We start from the raw sequence: 18,646 nt of genomic DNA, 5'->3' as shown, positions 1-18,646 counted from the left end.
GCCTCTTGCAGTCAGTTACTTTCAGCAGAGAGCTGGGATTTATCAGCATCTCCCTCTTCAGGCCAAAACCACTGTCCTGTTATGTCAGCTAGAAGCTATCACAGGTATTTGCTGCACTGCTCTGAAGATTCTCATCAAAACATTGACACCTTTTTTGGTAAAAGGTTTTCACATTTTTAGTTTATGAAAATAAGCGAAAGCCTGAAGAAATAAATGGGAGACTTAAAACAAAATTCCCAGGAAAAAAGGCCATGTTTTAACTAGGTCTGGGTTGTAGTTTGTGAAGCTTCATTGTATTTGTGCTGCTACTAAATGCATCAGACTAACTTAACAGAGTATCTATACTTTTGAAGCTGTAATTCTTTGTACAAATACTCACTTTTAAAGCAATTTTCATGGGGGGAAAAGTGGCACTTTGAAGCCCTGAGCTCATTGCTTTAGAGATTGTGTGAATCCTGCATACCTTCAAACTCCAAGATCCCATTGGCAGCAGCAAGTTATAGGTGTGAAAGCAAGGCACAATCACATCTTAATCCAGTTCAGGTGAAAACAAGGAGCTGGATTTGATGAGCTAAGTGATCCTGTATTAGCTTGCAACCTGTGGGGTTTTTTCTGATTGTGAAATAAAATGAGGAGTTGGGTGGCACTTACATTTTAGGGTATGCCACTTGACTCCTTGTTTTTGCAGAAACAGACTAACACTGGTACCTCTCTGAAACCTGTGATAAACAGTTATTTTAAAGCAGTTCTGGGAAATACAGTCCAATAAACGCTGGTTGTTGTAAATATTAAATTTGCAACTATCTGCAGATAAAAATCCCCTTTTGGTAACAATGCGCCTCAACTCTCCCAAGCATCCAGATTCAGATTTGCATTTACAAATGCCTTAAAAATAACCCTGCTAAAAGACCGAGGGAAGATTCCAATGAACAACGCTAGCATCAGGCTCTTAACAAATCTGTACAGTTAAAATCTATAGCATTCTCATTGGTTTTCTTCAACTGAAAGCAAGATTTATCCCAAGAGAATTGTAAAGAAATCAAAGCGCTGCATTCTGAAAATGTTATCACCCACGTTAGGATAAGCTGCAATATGTTGGGACTTTCTACTTAGAATACTGGAAACAGCAATAATGGAACACAAAAGCCTTTATCAAACATGTAAACAGTTAGGGTTTCTCTGTACAACAGGTATGTTTGCAGCAGCTTACTCAAAACTGGACAGCTAAGCTTTGTCTTTTGCAGGGCAGAGCGTGAGATGCCTCAAGGAATGTATGTTACACATGGTAAAACTGACACATGAAACAAGGGAGAGACTACAAAAACGTTTGCCTTAAACTGCTTTTGAGTATTTATCTAGTTCAATAATACATATTGTGCCCTGGGTCAAAATACTTTCATAATTAATTCCAAGTGAGTAGGAAAAGAAAAATGGAATGGAGTGGGAAATTTCCTTCAGTCATATAATACTTAGCATTTCTATAGTGCTTTTCAAACAATCCTCACAGTGCCCTTTGTTGCTGGGTAAGTTATCTTCCCCCTGTTACTGGTGGGGAAACTGAGGCAAAAGGCAGTCAAGTGACTGGCCCAAGGCCACAACAAGAACAACTGTAGCCATCCTGATAAGAGGAGTTCCTGGTGCCTAGATGTGCATGCGGACCAGTGCCAAACTCCTCTCTCAACATGTTAGAGAAAGTCTGTTAAACTCAGGTCAGGATTAGCAACCATTAGTTCACAAGAACAGTCAGGTTCACAGTGACTGATCTGGGACAGATGTTTTTTGTCCCGTGGAGGAACTTGAAATGTTACACCCAACCTAAAGTGATCACAGTGTGTAATTAACGAATACTACTACAATGGGGTGTTTGACAGCAGTGCCTGGAATGTCAGGGCTGCCACGAAGGAGCCTTTTCTTCTTTCACTCCGTGTCTCAGCTCACCTTGATGAGAACACACAGACAATGAACACACATGCACATACTGTCCACGAGGAGGGAGTGTGGCACATGAACACTTGGCATGAGTCTCTGCACAGCTGCCCTGGCTGCTGGAGCCTGCGCTTTAGGATCTACAGCATCCCGAGCCTCTGACTTCCTTCTTCACGTAATCATGGAGCTTGAATTTGGGCTCGTTGGGCAGCTTCATGGACCTGTGTTTCAGCTCCCTGCAGGAGAGACAGATACAAGGTTATCCCTTTGCCTGTAAAAGGAACCACTAGGAGCAAAACACAAGCAGGAAAACCCTTTACCAATGCCATCTTCAGCTGGACTAGGTTAGGTACTTCAGGGAAGCATGTGATTGAAGTTACACTCAAGTTAGGTTTCATATGTCAAGATAAACACGTTTAAGTGCTTTTCTAAATCAAAATCTTACATTCAAGGCAATGTAAAAAAGCTTTAGAATCAACTCATCTTACCCCTTAGACACAATTGGTACCACAAATTAATGGAGTCTGCTTTAATGGTTTTTAAAGGGCCAATTCTAAGAACTTCCCACTTATACAAAAGAAACAAGCACAGGAGGCTGGCTTAAAGAGGGTGCTGTGACTATTTCTGGGTGACAGGTGGGGGCTGATGCTGAAACCAGCTGACTCCTGCTGTACTGTGGAATGCTAAGATAGAGGACAGTGTGGTGGCAAGAGGGAAGATTTTTGGTCGCACTGTTTTGTGCCAGTTTGGATTGCCTTCCACCAGGAGAGGCATCAGTAGGCTAATTAACTTACTTTGCAATGGCTGTAAAGGCCAAGTCGACATTCAAGCCGCTTTTTGCGCTGGTCTCCATAAAGGGCACTCCATATTCCTGCAAGACAAGGTATGCATCAATAGGAGACCCATTAATCATGGAGGAATCTCGGTTCAACCCATCCAGGAGCCGGAATGGGCCATGGGTTCATGCTGTCTGCTTGGTACAAGAGAGCCCATCTCCAGACCGAGCTGCTAACATACCCACCTGACTCCCACTGGTCAAAGTGACAAAGGCTTGGGGACCTGATGCTGCCAAAGAGGGTTCTTGAAGCAGATGTGATATTTAGGGGAGTGTGAGCAGTGAGAAGGAGCTGGGGAAGTGCAAGGAGAGGCAGAGCAAGGCAGAAAAGAAACAAGAAATGAAAAAGCCAAGCAATCTGAGGCAACATCATGTGGGGTTCCTTCTCACTACAGATTGACCTCAGCATGAACTCTGCAGCACTAGGGGCTCATTATTTAGTTAATCTAGCCTCCCAACTTAGCAGTAAATGCCACTTTCCCAAGCAAATCTGCAGCACAAGCTATTTTATCTGGGAAAAGCACATACCTTGGCTAATTTCTCTCCATCTTCCCGTTTTACCACTCTGTCCTGGGTCGAGTCCACCTAGCAGCGATAACAAAGAGTAGTTTGCAACAGATCAGAGCAATGTCAGACAAAACTGTGGAGTACAGGCTGATGCTGACATGAATGGTATAGTCATTCACCATTCTCCCCTCCCCAGTTTTACCAGTCAATTACACTTCATTTATCAGAGCTGAGCTAAATGAGGAGGCATCTTTTCTCCTAGATGTGCTGGCAGTGGGTGAGCACAAGGAGAGATAAGGCTGCATTTTCTGTGCCATTTGTTGCTCTGTGAATAAGGGTATATGGGCTAATACTCAGAGCAAGCGAGAACTGGGACTTGGGTTCCATCTATAGCTGTCATTAACTTGAGCTTGATTAAACCCTCTTAGCCATTCAGTTTCCCACTACTTCCATGGGTAGCCAGCGGGATGCGAAACATCACTAACTTCTGCCTGATGAATGCCTTGAGATCCTTAAATGAAGGCTCAATAGGTGGGCAGGGTTGATATATTAGCCCACACAGGTTCTCTATTGCCTCTCTTGCTGGTGATTTCTTGCAAGACTAGTATTTTCGAGTCGGAGAACCGTAGACTGAATCCAGAACACACCTGGTTTCAGTTCGAGAGAGAGATTAAAGCCACACTTATGCAAGGAGAGTCTCCTGCCATGAATGGATGGAGTTGCAGGGCTGCCCTAAACAGAGTCAACAGGCAACAAGCACATATCTGATGTTCTGCAATCAAACCCAGGTCAACCACTCAGTCACTGCTCTCTGGATAAAGGAGTCATGAGTGGGGGCTAGTGGAGCAGAGCTATGTACCCTTAGGGTGTGGAAGAGCAGGCGGAGTGGAAATTAAATTGAACAATTCCAGACAGGCTCTCCAAAGTGATCACTTCAAAGATGTTCCTACTGCCACCCAGGAATGAACAAGAGAACCACTGGTCTATGAATACCACAGCATAACCATGCAGATTCCAGTCAGACTCATCCCACACCTGACAATGCAATAAACAAAAAGTGTTTGTAATACGCCTAGGTCAGCAGAAACAGCCAGTCCTGCGTCAGAGTTGGCCGCTGGTTCCCAGCTGCAGTCCCCTCCCCGGTAACAGGAAACAGAAAGGCTAAGGCGGGATTGGTAGGTGAGGCAATCTGGCTGAAAACAAGAGGGATTCTTTTCATTCCAGAAGCTTTACTTGCAATTCACTATTCCTGGGAGGGATTCTATAATGTTCTTGCAAATCAGCTGTTAGGGTACAAAGAAGAGCTCAGGCTGATTGGAGACAAAATTGAAGTCTGGCAGCAGAGAAGAATATGACAAGCGTGCATGACTTTGGCTAGCACAGTTCCCTCTCGAACCCATGGAAATAAGGCCAGGGCTGCTAGAGAAATGCCAAGCTGCTTGCATCCAGAAGGCACCTGGCCTTGCTGGGAGCTGCCCAGGTTGAGGATGTCTTCAGCTGGGATCTATGTTAGCTCATGTGAACTGGTTTCAGCCCAATGACTCCTGGCCACCCAACTAAGGTATTCTGGTGTTTAGCACTAAGGAGAAAGAAGGTGGGGGCCTGTCCATCTAGATCTCTGCTTCTTAGGGGGGAAAGCAAGTGCTGAGACCACCCTCAAAGATGCATGATCATTGCAAGATCTCCACAGGCAGGGATTGACGTACTTCCAGACTCTTCCGGACACCTCTTCGCTCTTCCCACCAAAGGGAAGAAACTCTCCCCCATGCATGTCAGTAAAGCAGATCTCCAGACAGGCCTGTGTGTTCCATGCTGACTGCGGGGGGCATGTTCCTCTGGAGACTGCTGATAGTGACTACTACCTAGTGACCCAAACTCTGGCCAAGTAAGAACTCACTGGCTCGGCCTGGGCTGCACTTAGGAAAGAGGATATCTATTGTGGTCTTTGGATACGTGAAAGGCTGCCATAAAAAGGAGGGAGAAACGTTCTCTTTTGCCACAGTGGGCAGGACAAAGGGCAATGGGTTCAAACTTCAGCACAGCAGACCTAGATTAAACCTTAAGAAAAGCTCCCCAACTACAAGATCAGTAGGAGAATGGAACTGAGACCTCGGGCAATTGTGGAAGCTCCTTCATGGGAGGTTTTCAGAAGGAGGCTGGAGAGTCGTCTGTCTTGGAGGGTTTAGGCACAACAAATCTTGGGAGGAGGTCAGATGGCTCCCTTCAGACCTGAAGGTTCTGTGCATCTAGGAGTCTAAACTTAGGTCAAATAGCTACATTGCTCAAGGCAGTGAAGAATTTTGTGCCCTGTGAAATGTCATGAGGTCAGGCTCACCTACTGTAGATGCAAATCAATGGAAGAATTCTTCCACTGACATAGCTACCCGCCTCTTGGGGAGGGAGTGGATTTATTACAATGATGAAGCCACCCGTCACTGAAGTAAGGTCCTGCACCACAGTGGCATATAGGGGCTTGCAGCTCACATTCCTCCCAGCTGAAGCCAGCAAAATCTGCAAGCGGAGTGGGCCCAATATCTGCAAGGTGCCTTAGAGCAAAGACGTGATAGATCCCCAAAGCAGCCCTAACTCTTGTGCTGACATCAGGCAATGATGTAACAAAGCAAAGAAACGGGGGAAGTATTACAAATCTTGGTTCTCCAAACTGTCTGAGGCAGAGGAGCAGGGCTCTGCTTACTTGCCTTGAGATGGAATGGATAGACCTCCCCAGACACAGGGCCCAACCCACCTCCATGTCAGTACCAGGGGATCTCACCCATCCTAGGGTCACTCTCATAGCTGGTCAGTTGGATACTCCGAAAAGGAGTCCAGATAGTTTGTAAGGGTCAGGGAATTGAGCAGCTAACATTACAGCACATCGTGGGCAGGGCACTGCCAGTCTCTGCCCCCCATAGCCTAATTCTCCTGACTGCATTTACAAAGAGCTTTACTGACGGTCCCACAGCACCAGAAGCTTCCAGGGGAGATTCCCCAGCTTTAAAGGATGCCTGTGTCAGGGAGTGTAAGGAAGCAAAGCAGATTTCCTGCCCAATCATGATGGGGGCATGCCCAGGCTCCTAAGGGCCCCCAAGATTTCATGCCAGTGTGAGGCTTTGAACCCATATCTGCAGATGGCAAATGCCTGCTATGGCCTCCTCATAGGCCCAGGGTGTGCTGGATCAATCTTGCAGCAAGAGCGTGTGACTGCTCAGAAACTCACCTGGCTCGTGGCCGGACCCAAACTCACCTTATTTCCCAGCAGCATGAGGACCGCATCTTGCTGTGCATATTCATGAATCTCGGACAGCCATGCCTAGGAAGGAAACAACAGAGGCTGCACAACCTGGCCAGAGAGAGTTCTAGACGGAGGAACTCTGAGAGGGAGCAGGATCACAAATCTACCCCCTTCTCAGGCTTCCCAACTGGGGGATATGCCCAGCCCTGGGGGTGAGAGATGTCTGTTCCATTCACTTTGTGTGCACATCGTAGCTGACGACCGTGTTTTGGGTCTATACACATAATTGTGGCCTTTCCTCCAAGATCAAATTCAGTAGCCCTTTAATGTCTCATTGAGGGACCTGCAGAGAGAAACACAATCCTCCAGGGCGCATGGATTTCCTATAACCATGAAGAGCCAGGCTATACAACCTGCTAGAAGAAGAGTGGGTAAATCTCATCTCCACCCCCTTCCCCGGGGTGCAATTCAACCCCATAGAGTGTAGCCCTTTCCCCCCTCCACCTGGACTGCAGCTTCTGGTTGAAAGGGGCTGGACAGCTGGGTGACTAATTAAATCTTGACAGGAAAAAAGACCAGTTTCTGTCTGCAAGGCTGTGTAGGAACAAGAGCACATTGCTGTTGTTCAGAGAGCAGCTCTTTGACTGCAGCCACCTCAGCATTAACGAGAGGCACCCCCTGCTGGACCCCTCATTAAGGCTCAGCATACTTCCCCTGTAGGGGCAGTGGGAGGATGTCGAAGAAGAATTCCCATCAGTAACCCACGGAGGCGGCAACTAAGGATTGGTTTCCTTAAGAGGTGAAATTATCAGAACTGGATTCCAAATGCCTCCACTCAGGGGATTCCGCAGGGGAAAATGGCAAAGCTTATACAACCACCTGCAATGCAGCCAGCGCCCCGGTATGGGTACAGCCCAAGGAGCAGCTCCTCTCTCTTACCGGTTTGGAGGGCAGCCATCATCCTCTCCTCCTCTGCATGCTGACTAGATAAGACAACAGCAAGAGGGGCACGGGACTGGAACTAGAGGGGCTGACCCCTCCCCCCCAGCTTGAAGTAGGAACAACCCAAACACACGGCTTCCGCCTTCAGCACCCCCCATCATACACATTGTTCCAGCACCTCTGGGAGTGGGTCTCGTGCAAAGCACATTCAATTTCAGGCACTCCCATGTGCTGCCTCTGCCAGTGTAACCTATATGCAGGGACAACGGGTGTGTGTAAGGAGGGCCACTTAAAGGGGCAAGGAGGGGGCACCCCATTTAGCAATTAAAATTTTGGTGGAGTCGGTGCACCTCTCAAGTGCTACTACGAGTACCAATGCCTCCATGTCAGACCAAAGAACTGAGAAAGGGCATTTGCTGTCCCGTACAAACGTCACCCTCATCCCCATTGTATCTGACTTGCCCAAGGACACGCCCGGCCAGGAACAGAACCCAGGAGTGCTGACTCACAATCTTGGTGCTGACCATACTGTTGTCGAGTTCATGTGCCAAACCCTGGCTTGCAGACCAGCATCTGCTTTCGATACTGACTGTTGCTCAGAGAATCACTTTTACTGACTTCAGTTCAGGCCACTGACTTCAGTTCAGACTTTGCACCCAAGACAACAGCTTTTCTGACCCTGCTTCTGATGTAGTCTGACAACAGTCACTCAGAATTAGGGACCCCTGTAGCTCCTCTAAAACAAAATTGATCAATTTCTATCTTGATGGCCATTTGAGCCACATGCTTATTCCCCGTGCTGCTCTTCCTGTGCTTCCTCTGAAGACCAAAATTAACATCTCTCATCCATGAATGCAGCTTTGTTAGAAAAAAAAATTCACCATCCAAATCAGAAAAAAAGATCTCAAGGCCTCTAATTTTCCTGCAGACCTTAATTTCAGATCTCGTTTAAAACGGGTCTTCGAGGCTGTGCTTCAGTAAGTGATTCTTTCCAGCCGGTGCCTATTACTCTCCAATACAGCCCAGAGACGGCGGGAGCATCAACACATTATTATTAGCTCTGCACTGGCTGATACAGCTCTTTCGGAAATGCATTTGCTACACTGTTGTTTAAAATCCCCGACATGCTTAATAGCCTGTCCCAGAGGCCCTTGCTGGGTAAATTCAATAATCAGGTTTTATCTCACTTCACACTGAAGGTCTGGGCTGGAATTAAAGTTCCTTGTCCTCCAAGAAGGGGCCTTTAATCGGATTTTTTTCTTTTCCTTGAGGGGTTGGCGTTTTGACCATCTCGACTTATCAGTTCTACATTGCCTGGCTTTCCAGTTCCGAGTCCAGCCCCAGATGGTTCTCTGACGGCATGAGAGGCCAGCAGGGCCTTAGAAAATACCACCACCGCTCCTGTCCATGGGGCTGGAGCTTCATCCCTCCGCAGATGACCAAGAGCAGAATTGATTAACAGGAGGTGGTTCTGTTCTCATGGCTGGAGAGAGAGTGCCAGGTGCTCTCCATTCAGAATGCCGCCCGCCCCGCCCCCCCCCCCTTAAGACTGTTGCACCACTGCCAACACTGTACACTCAGGTCTAGTGCACATGCTGCCAGCAGATACGGCTCACACTGTGGCCTGGCAGGACATCAAGCAGCAGCTAAGCACATCCAGGATCAAGCCCCCTGAATGGACCAGATCCCCTATGCACCACTTCTCTCTGAAAGTGGTTGGAACCATTAACCCCCGTGTTATGTAGAGCAGCCCCCTACAGCACAGGAGCTGCGAGCTCCGTTTTGGTTTTGGGAACCCCATGCTGTATGTCCGCTTCTGTTCCCAGTGTCACCCTTCGAGGACGCGGTGCTGTTGTACTGTGCTGGTCCCAGAGATAAAGTGGGAAAAGTGTTTGTTTGTTTTTTTTTAATTGGCCCAACTTCTGGTGATGAGATACAAATTTCCACGCTACATGGAGCTCCTCCGCAGGGCTGGGAAAGATGCCCCCGGCGTCACAGCTGTAGGCAAGGGGGAGCAGGGTGTATAACATGAGGAGCTAACACATTGGCTCTCTTGTAGCATATAGGAAATAGCGGGGGGGGGGTCTGCAGCAGTGGGGTTCCCTACCTGCAGTGAAGCGATGGATCCCACGCATAGCTCTAGTCTGGCACCCGCCCACTTTGCTTCATGGCTGGCACAAGCAGAGCAGTCAGTGCTGGCTGTGGCAGCGATGGCATTTGTGATGCGAAAACCAGTCTGTGCTTGGCTATCCAACTCATCAGGGCTGTCTGGCTGGAGCCGCTATCAGTGACCTGCTCCCAGCCAGTGAGGGCAACTTCCAGGGGAGACCCTTTTGTTTCCAGTTCCTAAGCCAGCCAGTCCCATGTATTTCATGGTATTAAGGTCGAGCGGTGGCAGACTCCCCCCACATGAACTCAAGTCACTTTCAGGACCCCAATCTGATTAGGAAATAGCACGTCACACCCCTCATTTTACTTTTCATCGTTTGTACTAGTGAGCCCTGGATACATTTTGCAACCAGGTCCCACTTCTGCAGACTGCCCCATTCAGCAAAGCATGTAACTGTGTCCTTATATTGCATTGAAGTCAGTGGATGTGAGCATTTGATGAATGGGAGCCTGGACTGGGGCCTGAAGACCAGTCTCATCAGTTTCACTCATTCTCCTGTTCGCAGCAGGCTGGGGTTGGATTCCCAGCACTGCTGGAGAAGATTTCAACCCCCAAATTAGAGTCCACATGACAGTCAGATTTAACAAAGAAAAAAAAATCACAAAAATGCTCCAGTGTCTAGGAGGCCATTAAAGAGATTTAAAAGATTATGTAAATCTTAGGCCCTAGACCACCTCATCCATATTCCAGGGAACATCAACCTCGTTACAGTAACGGATCATTAAGGATATAGCATAACAAGGGGCTGAACAGCAGGACCTACTTACCCGCTGAATTCAGTGAGAGCATTCGGGCGAGTCAAGTTACTTGTGTGCACATAGCAGCAAGATCCAGGCCATCCTGAGAAAACTTTTGAAATGGGACGTTTGTCCAAAACGGGTCAGATTATTCTGTACAGAAATAGGCCAGGGAATTCTCAATGTGGGTCATATGCTGCTGTTGCTGGCCTCAGCATACCGTGATTTTCTCGGTGAATTTGTCCTGGCTGCCTTGTAGTACAGCTGTTCTGCCAAATGCCCCATCGATAATTCAATCTGATCTCGTATGGTGAACCCAGGTTGTCAAACAAGATAGAGAGCGGCTCTCTGTTGGCTCCGTATAATTGACCGGATTGACCGTACAGTTCACATCTTCCATGGTAACAGGCTGTGATCCTCTCTTGCTAACACTTTATAGCACAATGCTCTCCGTCCTCTCTAACAATGCCCATTTCAGGGATGTCTCTGCAGTCCGTCATTCACGTCTGCAGTCCGATTCCCTGTCTGTTAAACATACAAGTCAGGGGTTTTGGCCTGAGGAACACAACATAGCCACTTCCCTGTTTGTGCTAAAGACAGTGCTCTTGTTTACTGACTTACCTGAGCAGAGCAAGCAGATGTGACCCTGCCCTTCCCAAGCGCATACACCTGCTCGGTGCACTGGCTGCAAAGGCAAGCCACAGGGTTGGTGCATTTGGGGGTGATCCCATCACACAGCAGCTCAGAGCTGGTGCCACCTGGGAGCTACTGGCTGAGCAGCAGCAGGTGGTGTGCAGTGTGGGTAGGATGTTCCAAGACTGCTTAGTCCAGGCTAAGAGCGAGAGACACCCTGCAGAGTGATACTAAACCACACAGGGTCTGTCAGTTTTGGAGCCAGAGACAATCAGAGCATTTGCCTGTGTCCAGCAGCCTCGATGCGTCTGTCCATTCCTACCAAGCAAAACCTGAGTGTAGTCCTGTTAGAGACGCCAGCCCGCAGCTGCAGGGAAGAGGAGCTGTGGCTTTCATATTGCAGACGCTGCTGCGCCCTCTCACCCCTGACACACAGAAGCTGTCCCCGAGCCCGACATGCCGTCACTTTTATGGCTAGAATTTCAGAGGTTTTTTGAAACTCCATCAAACCCTTTCCTTGCTGGGCTGTGGAGAGTTCGCATTTGAAATGATTTTCAAAAAGGCCTTTGATGGCTCCCTCCTTCCCCCGCGAGACTCGGCCAGCACAGAAATTCCATATTAATGGGGGAGGCAAAGTGTTGTGGATCAGAAGGGAGAGCGCACGCAAAGGACAGGAATCAATGGTGAAGTCTAGTGCTGCGGGGCTAACAGGACTAGACTTGGGGCCATGCTAGGCCTTGGGCTGTTTAATGGATTGGCCAGGGGAGCAGGTGGAAATGGGGGGGAGAGGGGATGTCTTATGGACCTAATGTTAATGAAACCATTGGTCACTGTTACAACCCTAAACAGTTCAGCATGGCTCAGGGCTCTGTGCAGAGTTACTGCTGCTGACTCCCACCGCTAAAACTAGGGATGTGAAAGGTTAACTGGTTAACCAGTATGCATCCCCCTTAATGGGGGATGTTTACTTGTTCCGGTTAACGAGTGACCGGGGGCAGGGGTGGGGGAAGGCTGGAGCAGCTCTCTGCCTGACGTGGGCAGGAGGCTGCTCCAGCCCTGTAGAGGATCCATCGCAGACTGGCTGCTCCCATTTGGAGCAGCCTCTGTCTGCGACAGGCCCGAGTGTCCAAAGCAGCCTCTGTTCATGGGAATCCTGGCCTGCCGCAAACAGGAGTTGCTCTGGCAGGGACTGGGAGCCAGCAACCAGCCCCAATGTGGGACTCTGAGTGGGAGCCCTGCAAGCTGGGGAGGGTTCCAGCCATGCTGAAGTGGTCTCCCACCGGTTTCCTGCTTTGTTAACGGGTTAAACATTAGGTTAACATGTTTAATCGGTTAACTGATTAACCAGGATTTTATCCCTAGCAACAACCACCCTGGAAACCTGTTTATCCAGAAAATGAAGGGAACCCAGCTAAAGCCGTTGCAGTGTGAAGTATTAAGCCAGGCTGTCAGTGTATCCAAGCCCCTTATTCCCTTCAGCTGGAGGGACCATGGCCTGAAAAGGTGTGGACCTGCCAGAGCCTTTTCCAGGGGAAGCTCCTATTGGTCAGAGGGCAGACGGTATTAGCTCTCCTTTTGGGGCTGGTTTACAGAGTCGGATCCTATTTTCGGGAAGACAAACCAAGATGAATGCCCCCAATAGAAAGGCAAAGGCCAACTCCAGAATACAGCATCTGTCTCCGAGGCCGACTCTCACATGCAACCTTGCCCCGTACACAGTGTGAATAGCTTCTCTGCAGCCTGGCAAACTCCCACCTCCAAGTGACTCTCCCTTGTCGACACTACAGGGAACCAGACACCCCAAAGTGAGACCTGCCAGAGGGCCTGCACAACTTCCTCGTCTGTTCTCTCTGGGCAGCTGAGCAGCGGTCACCAAGACTTTGAGCATTTCACAGCCTATGATGTCGGAGGCTCAGCAACTTGGCTCAGGTAAGCGTTTTAAAGCTCACATGTGATGCTAGGCCCTCCCAGATCATTTGGGGTCACACTTAACTGCTCCCCCCATGTAGTCCAAAGCCCTGGTGACCCCTCTGCGGCTGCTGGATTGTTGCTATTTTCTTTTTCAGATTCTAAAGTGACTCCTATTCTCTGTTTCTAAACGTGGTTAAAAGCGCCACAGACCAGGTTAGTCCCTGGTGTAAATGCTCTGGATTTGCTAGAGATGAACTGGGCTCTTTATACAGAAAAATGACGAGTGCTTTTTAAAATACTCTGAACAATCTTTTCTTCAGGGGCATTTGGCTCCTAGGACCAGCGATACCTCTTTGCTTCACTAGATGGGGCTGGAGACGTGGCAGATCTCACAGAGGATGCATTGGGGGGCAGGGAATTGCCCCGTGACAGTCCTGTCTGGCTAAGCTGCGCGGGGAAATGGCATCAGCCCGCTCCTGGGACAATGCCCAGCTGCGCCTCCGGACAGCAACACTCTTACTCCCCACCAGGGTCTCAGTGCCTATGCAGTGCTGTGGCTGGATTTAATACTGCCCTTCAGCCAGCCTCTAAGCTACGGGGCGGACATGGCTCCTACCACAGTGTCACTGCACTATATGCCACACATACACTGGAGTCCTCCCCCAGCAATGCCCAGTCTGCTCTCCAGCCATCACCTGACTTGTGTCTGGCCAGGGACCCATATCCCACTCACCGCTGCTGAGGGCTGTCTGGCTCCTTGCTTTACACTGTCATCTCCCCAGAAGGCCAGCGCCTGTGTGTCGCTCTCCCCCCAGGGCTACAGCTCTGCATTGCCAGCAGATACATGTTACCCACAGCTCCTGCCAGCAAGCACCGTGCCCCTCACGGTAAAACCGTCCCACAGAAACACCAAGCCAATGGAAGTTCCTGTGCACATGCTAGAAGCTTCCCAGAGATCACCCATCCACCTCCCAGGCCCCTAGCAGGCAATCTTCCATCCCTGTCCTGGGTTGATGGTTGAGTCCATGTGGGGACCAGAGGGCAGGCTTGGAGCCTGTTCGCAGCCAGCCTTCTCCACTAAAAGCCCTTTCTTGGTCAGTTGCATCCTGGAAACCCCAGGCTGAAGTGGCCTGGGCCAGCCTCCCTGGGCTGGTCGCCACCTGAGTGATTCACCTGCTCAGTAAGGATGTAAAATCCAGTTTAATCAGTTAATCGTTAAACGTTAAGTTTAATTAGTTAACTGCTTAAATGGGTGCACTTGGGGCTCCTCCAGCCTGGCCTGGCCTGCTGCATTGTGGCACAGGCCTGGCTGCCCTTTAGCCATTCACATTCTGACTGCTCAGCCCACGCTCGTTTGGGAGCCTGGTCGAGCTGGGCTGACCCTTCCCTGAAGCCGTTCACAGCCCCTGGCCCATACAGCTACATAACCTTACTACCCTCTGGCCCCCAGACCCATGGCCTGGAGCAGTAGTGCCCTGTGGCAGGCAGGCTTCAAAAGGCAAAGGCTGGGGGGCAGCATAGAGCCCCCTTTTCAGCTAATAGCAAAGTCGGTTTCCCATCACCCACCTGGGGCTGGAGCACTACTGCCCCCTGCTGCATTAGTGTAGGGTAACCCCCGGCTGTAGGGGAAGCAGGCTGAGGAACCCGTCGCTGACTAAGGTCTGGAGTCCCGCAGCATTTTTAATGAACTGGTTGATTGGCCTGGGCTGAAGCGAAAGGCAGAGGCAATCCTACAGAGCCCAGCCAGCACACTACCTGAGCCACATAAGGACAGGCAGGAGTGGAACGGACGAGGAAGTTGATGCCACGCTTATCTGAATCTGACAGCTTCATTATCACCAGGGTCAGGGTGCGACCCAGAGCGACTGGTTGACAGAAGCAGTTAGAGCGTGTGACTCAAATGCAAAGGCAAAGACATCAGGTTGTCAGCTGCCAGGGAAGGAGGGAGGAGCTATGACCACAGGACGTGTGGCAAGACAGCACCAGGCAAGGTGCCATGAAATGCAGGGCTGACCCTCTCCTGAGTCAGAGACCTGGTTACTGAGTTTTGTGAAGAGTCTGCTAAAGTCACTGGGCACCGAACTCAGCAATGCACACAGCAATTTACAGCAGCAGGGCCCCTGATAGCAACTCAGTGTAAACCCACCGATTACAGTTCAAAAGGTGGGGCACCAAAGACTGCGGCACTTTGAAAGGGGATCACTAAGCCTGAAAATCTGAGAATCGCTTATTTCAGACATTGGGCCCAGGAGCAATTCTGTGCATTTTAAAAGGTGACAGGAAATGCTAAGTGATTAACTCCATGACTGAGCTCCTGAATGAACAGCCTTTCATCGGAGCATAATAGTCTCTGAAAAAAAAATCCTATTTAGGGTCAGCGTCAGTTACCCAGGCTATGAATGGGCCACATGCGTGGGTGGTACCCCTTGGGGAAGCTGTGAATCGGTGTATTTCAATGCCAGAGAGGATGCAGCATTACACCAAGTTTTACAAAATGGATTGTTTTGAGGAAAGATTTCATCCCACCAGTCAAACTCCTTTGCATACAGAGCTTGGGCTTACTGTCCCCCCTCCCCCAACAGTCAGTTTGCCACCTCCACCGAAAAGATTTTTTCGCACGCGTTTGACACAATCAGCGGCTGCTCTTGGCTGAGCAGACAGGGCGTTTCAAGTTTTGGCTGCGGTACATGAGGCTGAGCTAAAGGCAGACTTGAATAGAATAATTAAAATGGCAGCAATCGGTGGGCTTGCCTGTGCAGCTTAGTCTATTCCATGGCTGGCCAGTCAACACAGGGTGGCATTTCTGAAGACCACAAGTGAAGACAATCCACCACGCAGGTCTTTGCAGCCAGGTCATAGTCACGGGAAAGGCATTGAGACCTTGGGATCTTCCAAGCAGCCTTTAGATTCACCTCAGCATCCTCTCCGTCACTGACTTATGTTATGCAAGCTTCATGGTACTTTGTGGCCTTCATTAAAATCTCAGAGAGAGCCCACAATGGACCCAGCCCAAAGCCAAGTCTCTGAGGCACGTTGCAACAATAGAAGCTCCCGAAGCAAGCCTGAACCGCTCAGCAGAAATGTCCTGGAGCAGGGCTGGAGACCAGCTTTTTCCCCTGGGGGATCAGGAGCAGCATGAAAAGCTGCTGCCCTGGGGTTGGTTTCTCTGGCCCAGCAGCGGTGGGAGTGAACTGCAGCTGACTGTGCTGTCTGAAGCATGCTTTTGAGAGGCATGATCCTACCACGTTCGCAAAACTGTAGGGTAGCAAATCCCCCCCACCCGTGTCCCTCTGTAGCAAAGCTGCTGAGAAGGGAGACAAGCTTCAGAGAAGTCACTGCATTAACAGCACAGAACTGTTCTGGGCCTGTTACTTTATGATCGATGAAAGAGCACTTGGCACTGGATCGAATCTGTCTGAATCCCTGCCCCAGCAGGTCCTCCAGTCCACATCCCTGAGAGCTAAGAGGACAGGTGGCCAGGACGTCTTGCTGCCGCAAACAGAGGCCAGTGGCACACTAGAGCAGCGGGGTTGAAAGGAAAGTGCGGGTAGGCAGGCCCTGGAAGGGCCGTGCTTGCTCCTCTTGGACAAGCTATAAAACCCCTGGATGTGCCTATGATGCTGAGGAGATCTGGCTCACCTGTGTATGTGTGACAGGCTGCACAAGCCAAGGGGCCCAGTAGGCAGGCAAGTACTATTGATCCCATTTTGCAGATGAGAACACAGAGACAGAGTGAGGTGGGAACGCAGGCAGGGAGAGGGAATTCACTGGGCTGATGTTTTACTAGGAAACCCCCGTCCCGCTGCTAACTGTGAAGAGCAGCACCACGTTTTTACATGTCCCCTGCACATGCAGCCCCCAGCAGCCCAGTGCCTCATTGAACCGTTCATGGGCACTGGCTCAGAGGAACTCTGCCCCCCCACTCTCTCCCATCTACTCAGCAGGAGTCCAGAGTTGCTTGATTGGAAGACTGGAGCATGGAGCCGAGTTTTGGAACTGAGCCAAAGGAAGCCAGCTACTGTGAGGCTCCCCCACTGCCATGACATTAACTGCGCGGTTAGTTGTTGCAAAACGGCTCTAAGGAGCCTGCTGCTCCTTGTCACTTTCAGGCTGGCTGCAGTGTTGTTGCTACACCATGTTCCCATTCAGGCAGCCCAAGGAAAATTCTGTGTGGGGGGCTAAACATTTATGTCTTTTAATGGATGTGTCACTTTCAATCAAAGCTTTCCGGGGGAGGGTGGGATAAATATTTCATCCCAAGTGCTGGGAAGAGAGAGGCTGAGCCACTGTGCCCTATTGTCACAACAGAAGGGGCCTTGATGTGTCTAGCAAAGCTGAAGCAAGTGTTGACATGTTACTCTAGGAAACTGGAAGGAAGAGCAAAGGTTAGTGTATATTGAGGGAGGGGGAATCTCTCTGCTTGGGAGCAATCTGCAGGAGAAGAGCAAACAAGCCGATACACAGATTTCCTTGGCCTGAATTTTTCTGAGTTCTTTCGGATTAAATGGAATTTACACCACGTACAGGCAAAGCTTTCAGATCCGAGTGTGAAACAACAGGGATGTCTACAACACATGCCGAGCCTGCCCCTTTTGCTGCACTCGGCTTAGCAGAAAAGAGATGAAAACCTTGGAGAATAAGAAGATTCCTCAGCCTTTCCACGGTACTTTTCATCCTTAATGGGCTTTCCTGCCTAACTGGATTTGTTACATGACTTAGTAGCGTTAACATGCCTATAGGACAAGCTGAGCTGGGAAGATATTACCTGTAACGCTGGGGTGTGCAGGGACTGTATGTTTTCAGAGGGAAACCACTTAGCCAGAGTGGGATAGCTGGCAAACACACACCATGTCTCCCTCTGAAATGGACAGTCAGATGGCGCCTGTCTAGAACACGCCCGTTTTGTGGGAACAGCCCTGGTTTTTACCCATGGCAGCCAGGCATTCTTCTCCCTGGTCCCAGAAATGTCCCAGGGAGGGTGGGTTCATTTAATCAATTACATTTACTTGGTCTTGGTGGCGTGCTCTTCCTTTTAAATGATGACGACAAGCTGTCTGAGCAAGACACACCACTCCATAGGAAAACGGCAGTTTGCTCTGTGACTGCCAGGCCAGGGAAGGAAGATTCAGCCTGATGAGGGGAGTTTGGAGTGGGGAGAACACGAATGATTTCGACTGGAAGCACTTTGAGCAGGTATGACACCTCTGTTGGGGCTGGGCTGTAGGCTCTACTGTAATGCCCAGGAGTAGGAAAACTGAGCTCAGGCACTCAGAGCTGGTCTGTTTAATGGGTACAACGATATTGATTCAGCATTTCGTTCAGACATTCCCGGTACGTCTACATGGCAAAACAACACCCAGAGCAATGACTCTCAGAGCCCACGTCTACCATCTCGGATTGGCAGGGCTGCCAGGCTGACACCATCGATGAGTTGTGCTCACCAGCATCTCAAGCACGTGGGTGGCAGAACAACAGAGGGACACCTGCTCCCCAAATCTAGTTGTTTTATGCTTAGGTGCCCCCTTAAAATGACTGGCTGTAAGGTCAGCTATCCCCTCTCCCAGTGGAAGGGCTTCTTCAAGGGAAGGGAGCTCTTCGTGTACGGAAGCAGCTCTGCTGAATCCCATCCGGCAGTACTGGAGGAAACCAAGGAACCTGGTTTACAAAAGGTTTTGTCAGCTCTCAAAGCTGGAAATAAAGAACTGCCATGATGAAAACACCTGACTGCCTCGCTGACAGGGCTGGCATTATCA

General features: G+C 49.7%; 1 protein-coding gene across 1 annotated transcript in view; it reads right to left on the bottom strand.

The window, feature by feature from the left end:
- Positions 1 to 673: 673 nt before the first annotated feature.
- RAB26 (RAB26, member RAS oncogene family) overlaps positions 674 to 18,646 on the bottom strand; it is a 208,113-nt gene continuing 190,140 nt past the window's right edge. Inside the window, exons 6-9 of the mRNA XM_075899858.2 lie at positions 6,513 to 6,578; positions 3,290 to 3,346; positions 2,721 to 2,797; positions 674 to 2,162 (exon numbers count right to left, since the gene is read on the bottom strand). Coding sequence (XP_075755973.1) covers positions 2,060 to 2,162; positions 2,721 to 2,797; positions 3,290 to 3,346; positions 6,513 to 6,578 — 303 coding nt within the window. The 3' untranslated portion in view covers positions 674 to 2,059. The remainder of the gene's footprint in view (positions 2,163 to 2,720; positions 2,798 to 3,289; positions 3,347 to 6,512; positions 6,579 to 18,646) is intronic.

Source organism: Pelodiscus sinensis, chromosome 15 (genome assembly GCF_052426305.1).
Source record: "Pelodiscus sinensis isolate ZL-2025 chromosome 15, ASM5242630v1, whole genome shotgun sequence".
NCBI classification, from domain to species: Eukaryota; Metazoa; Chordata; order Testudines; family Trionychidae; genus Pelodiscus; species Pelodiscus sinensis.
This window is presented reverse-complemented; position numbering and strand designations above follow the sequence as displayed.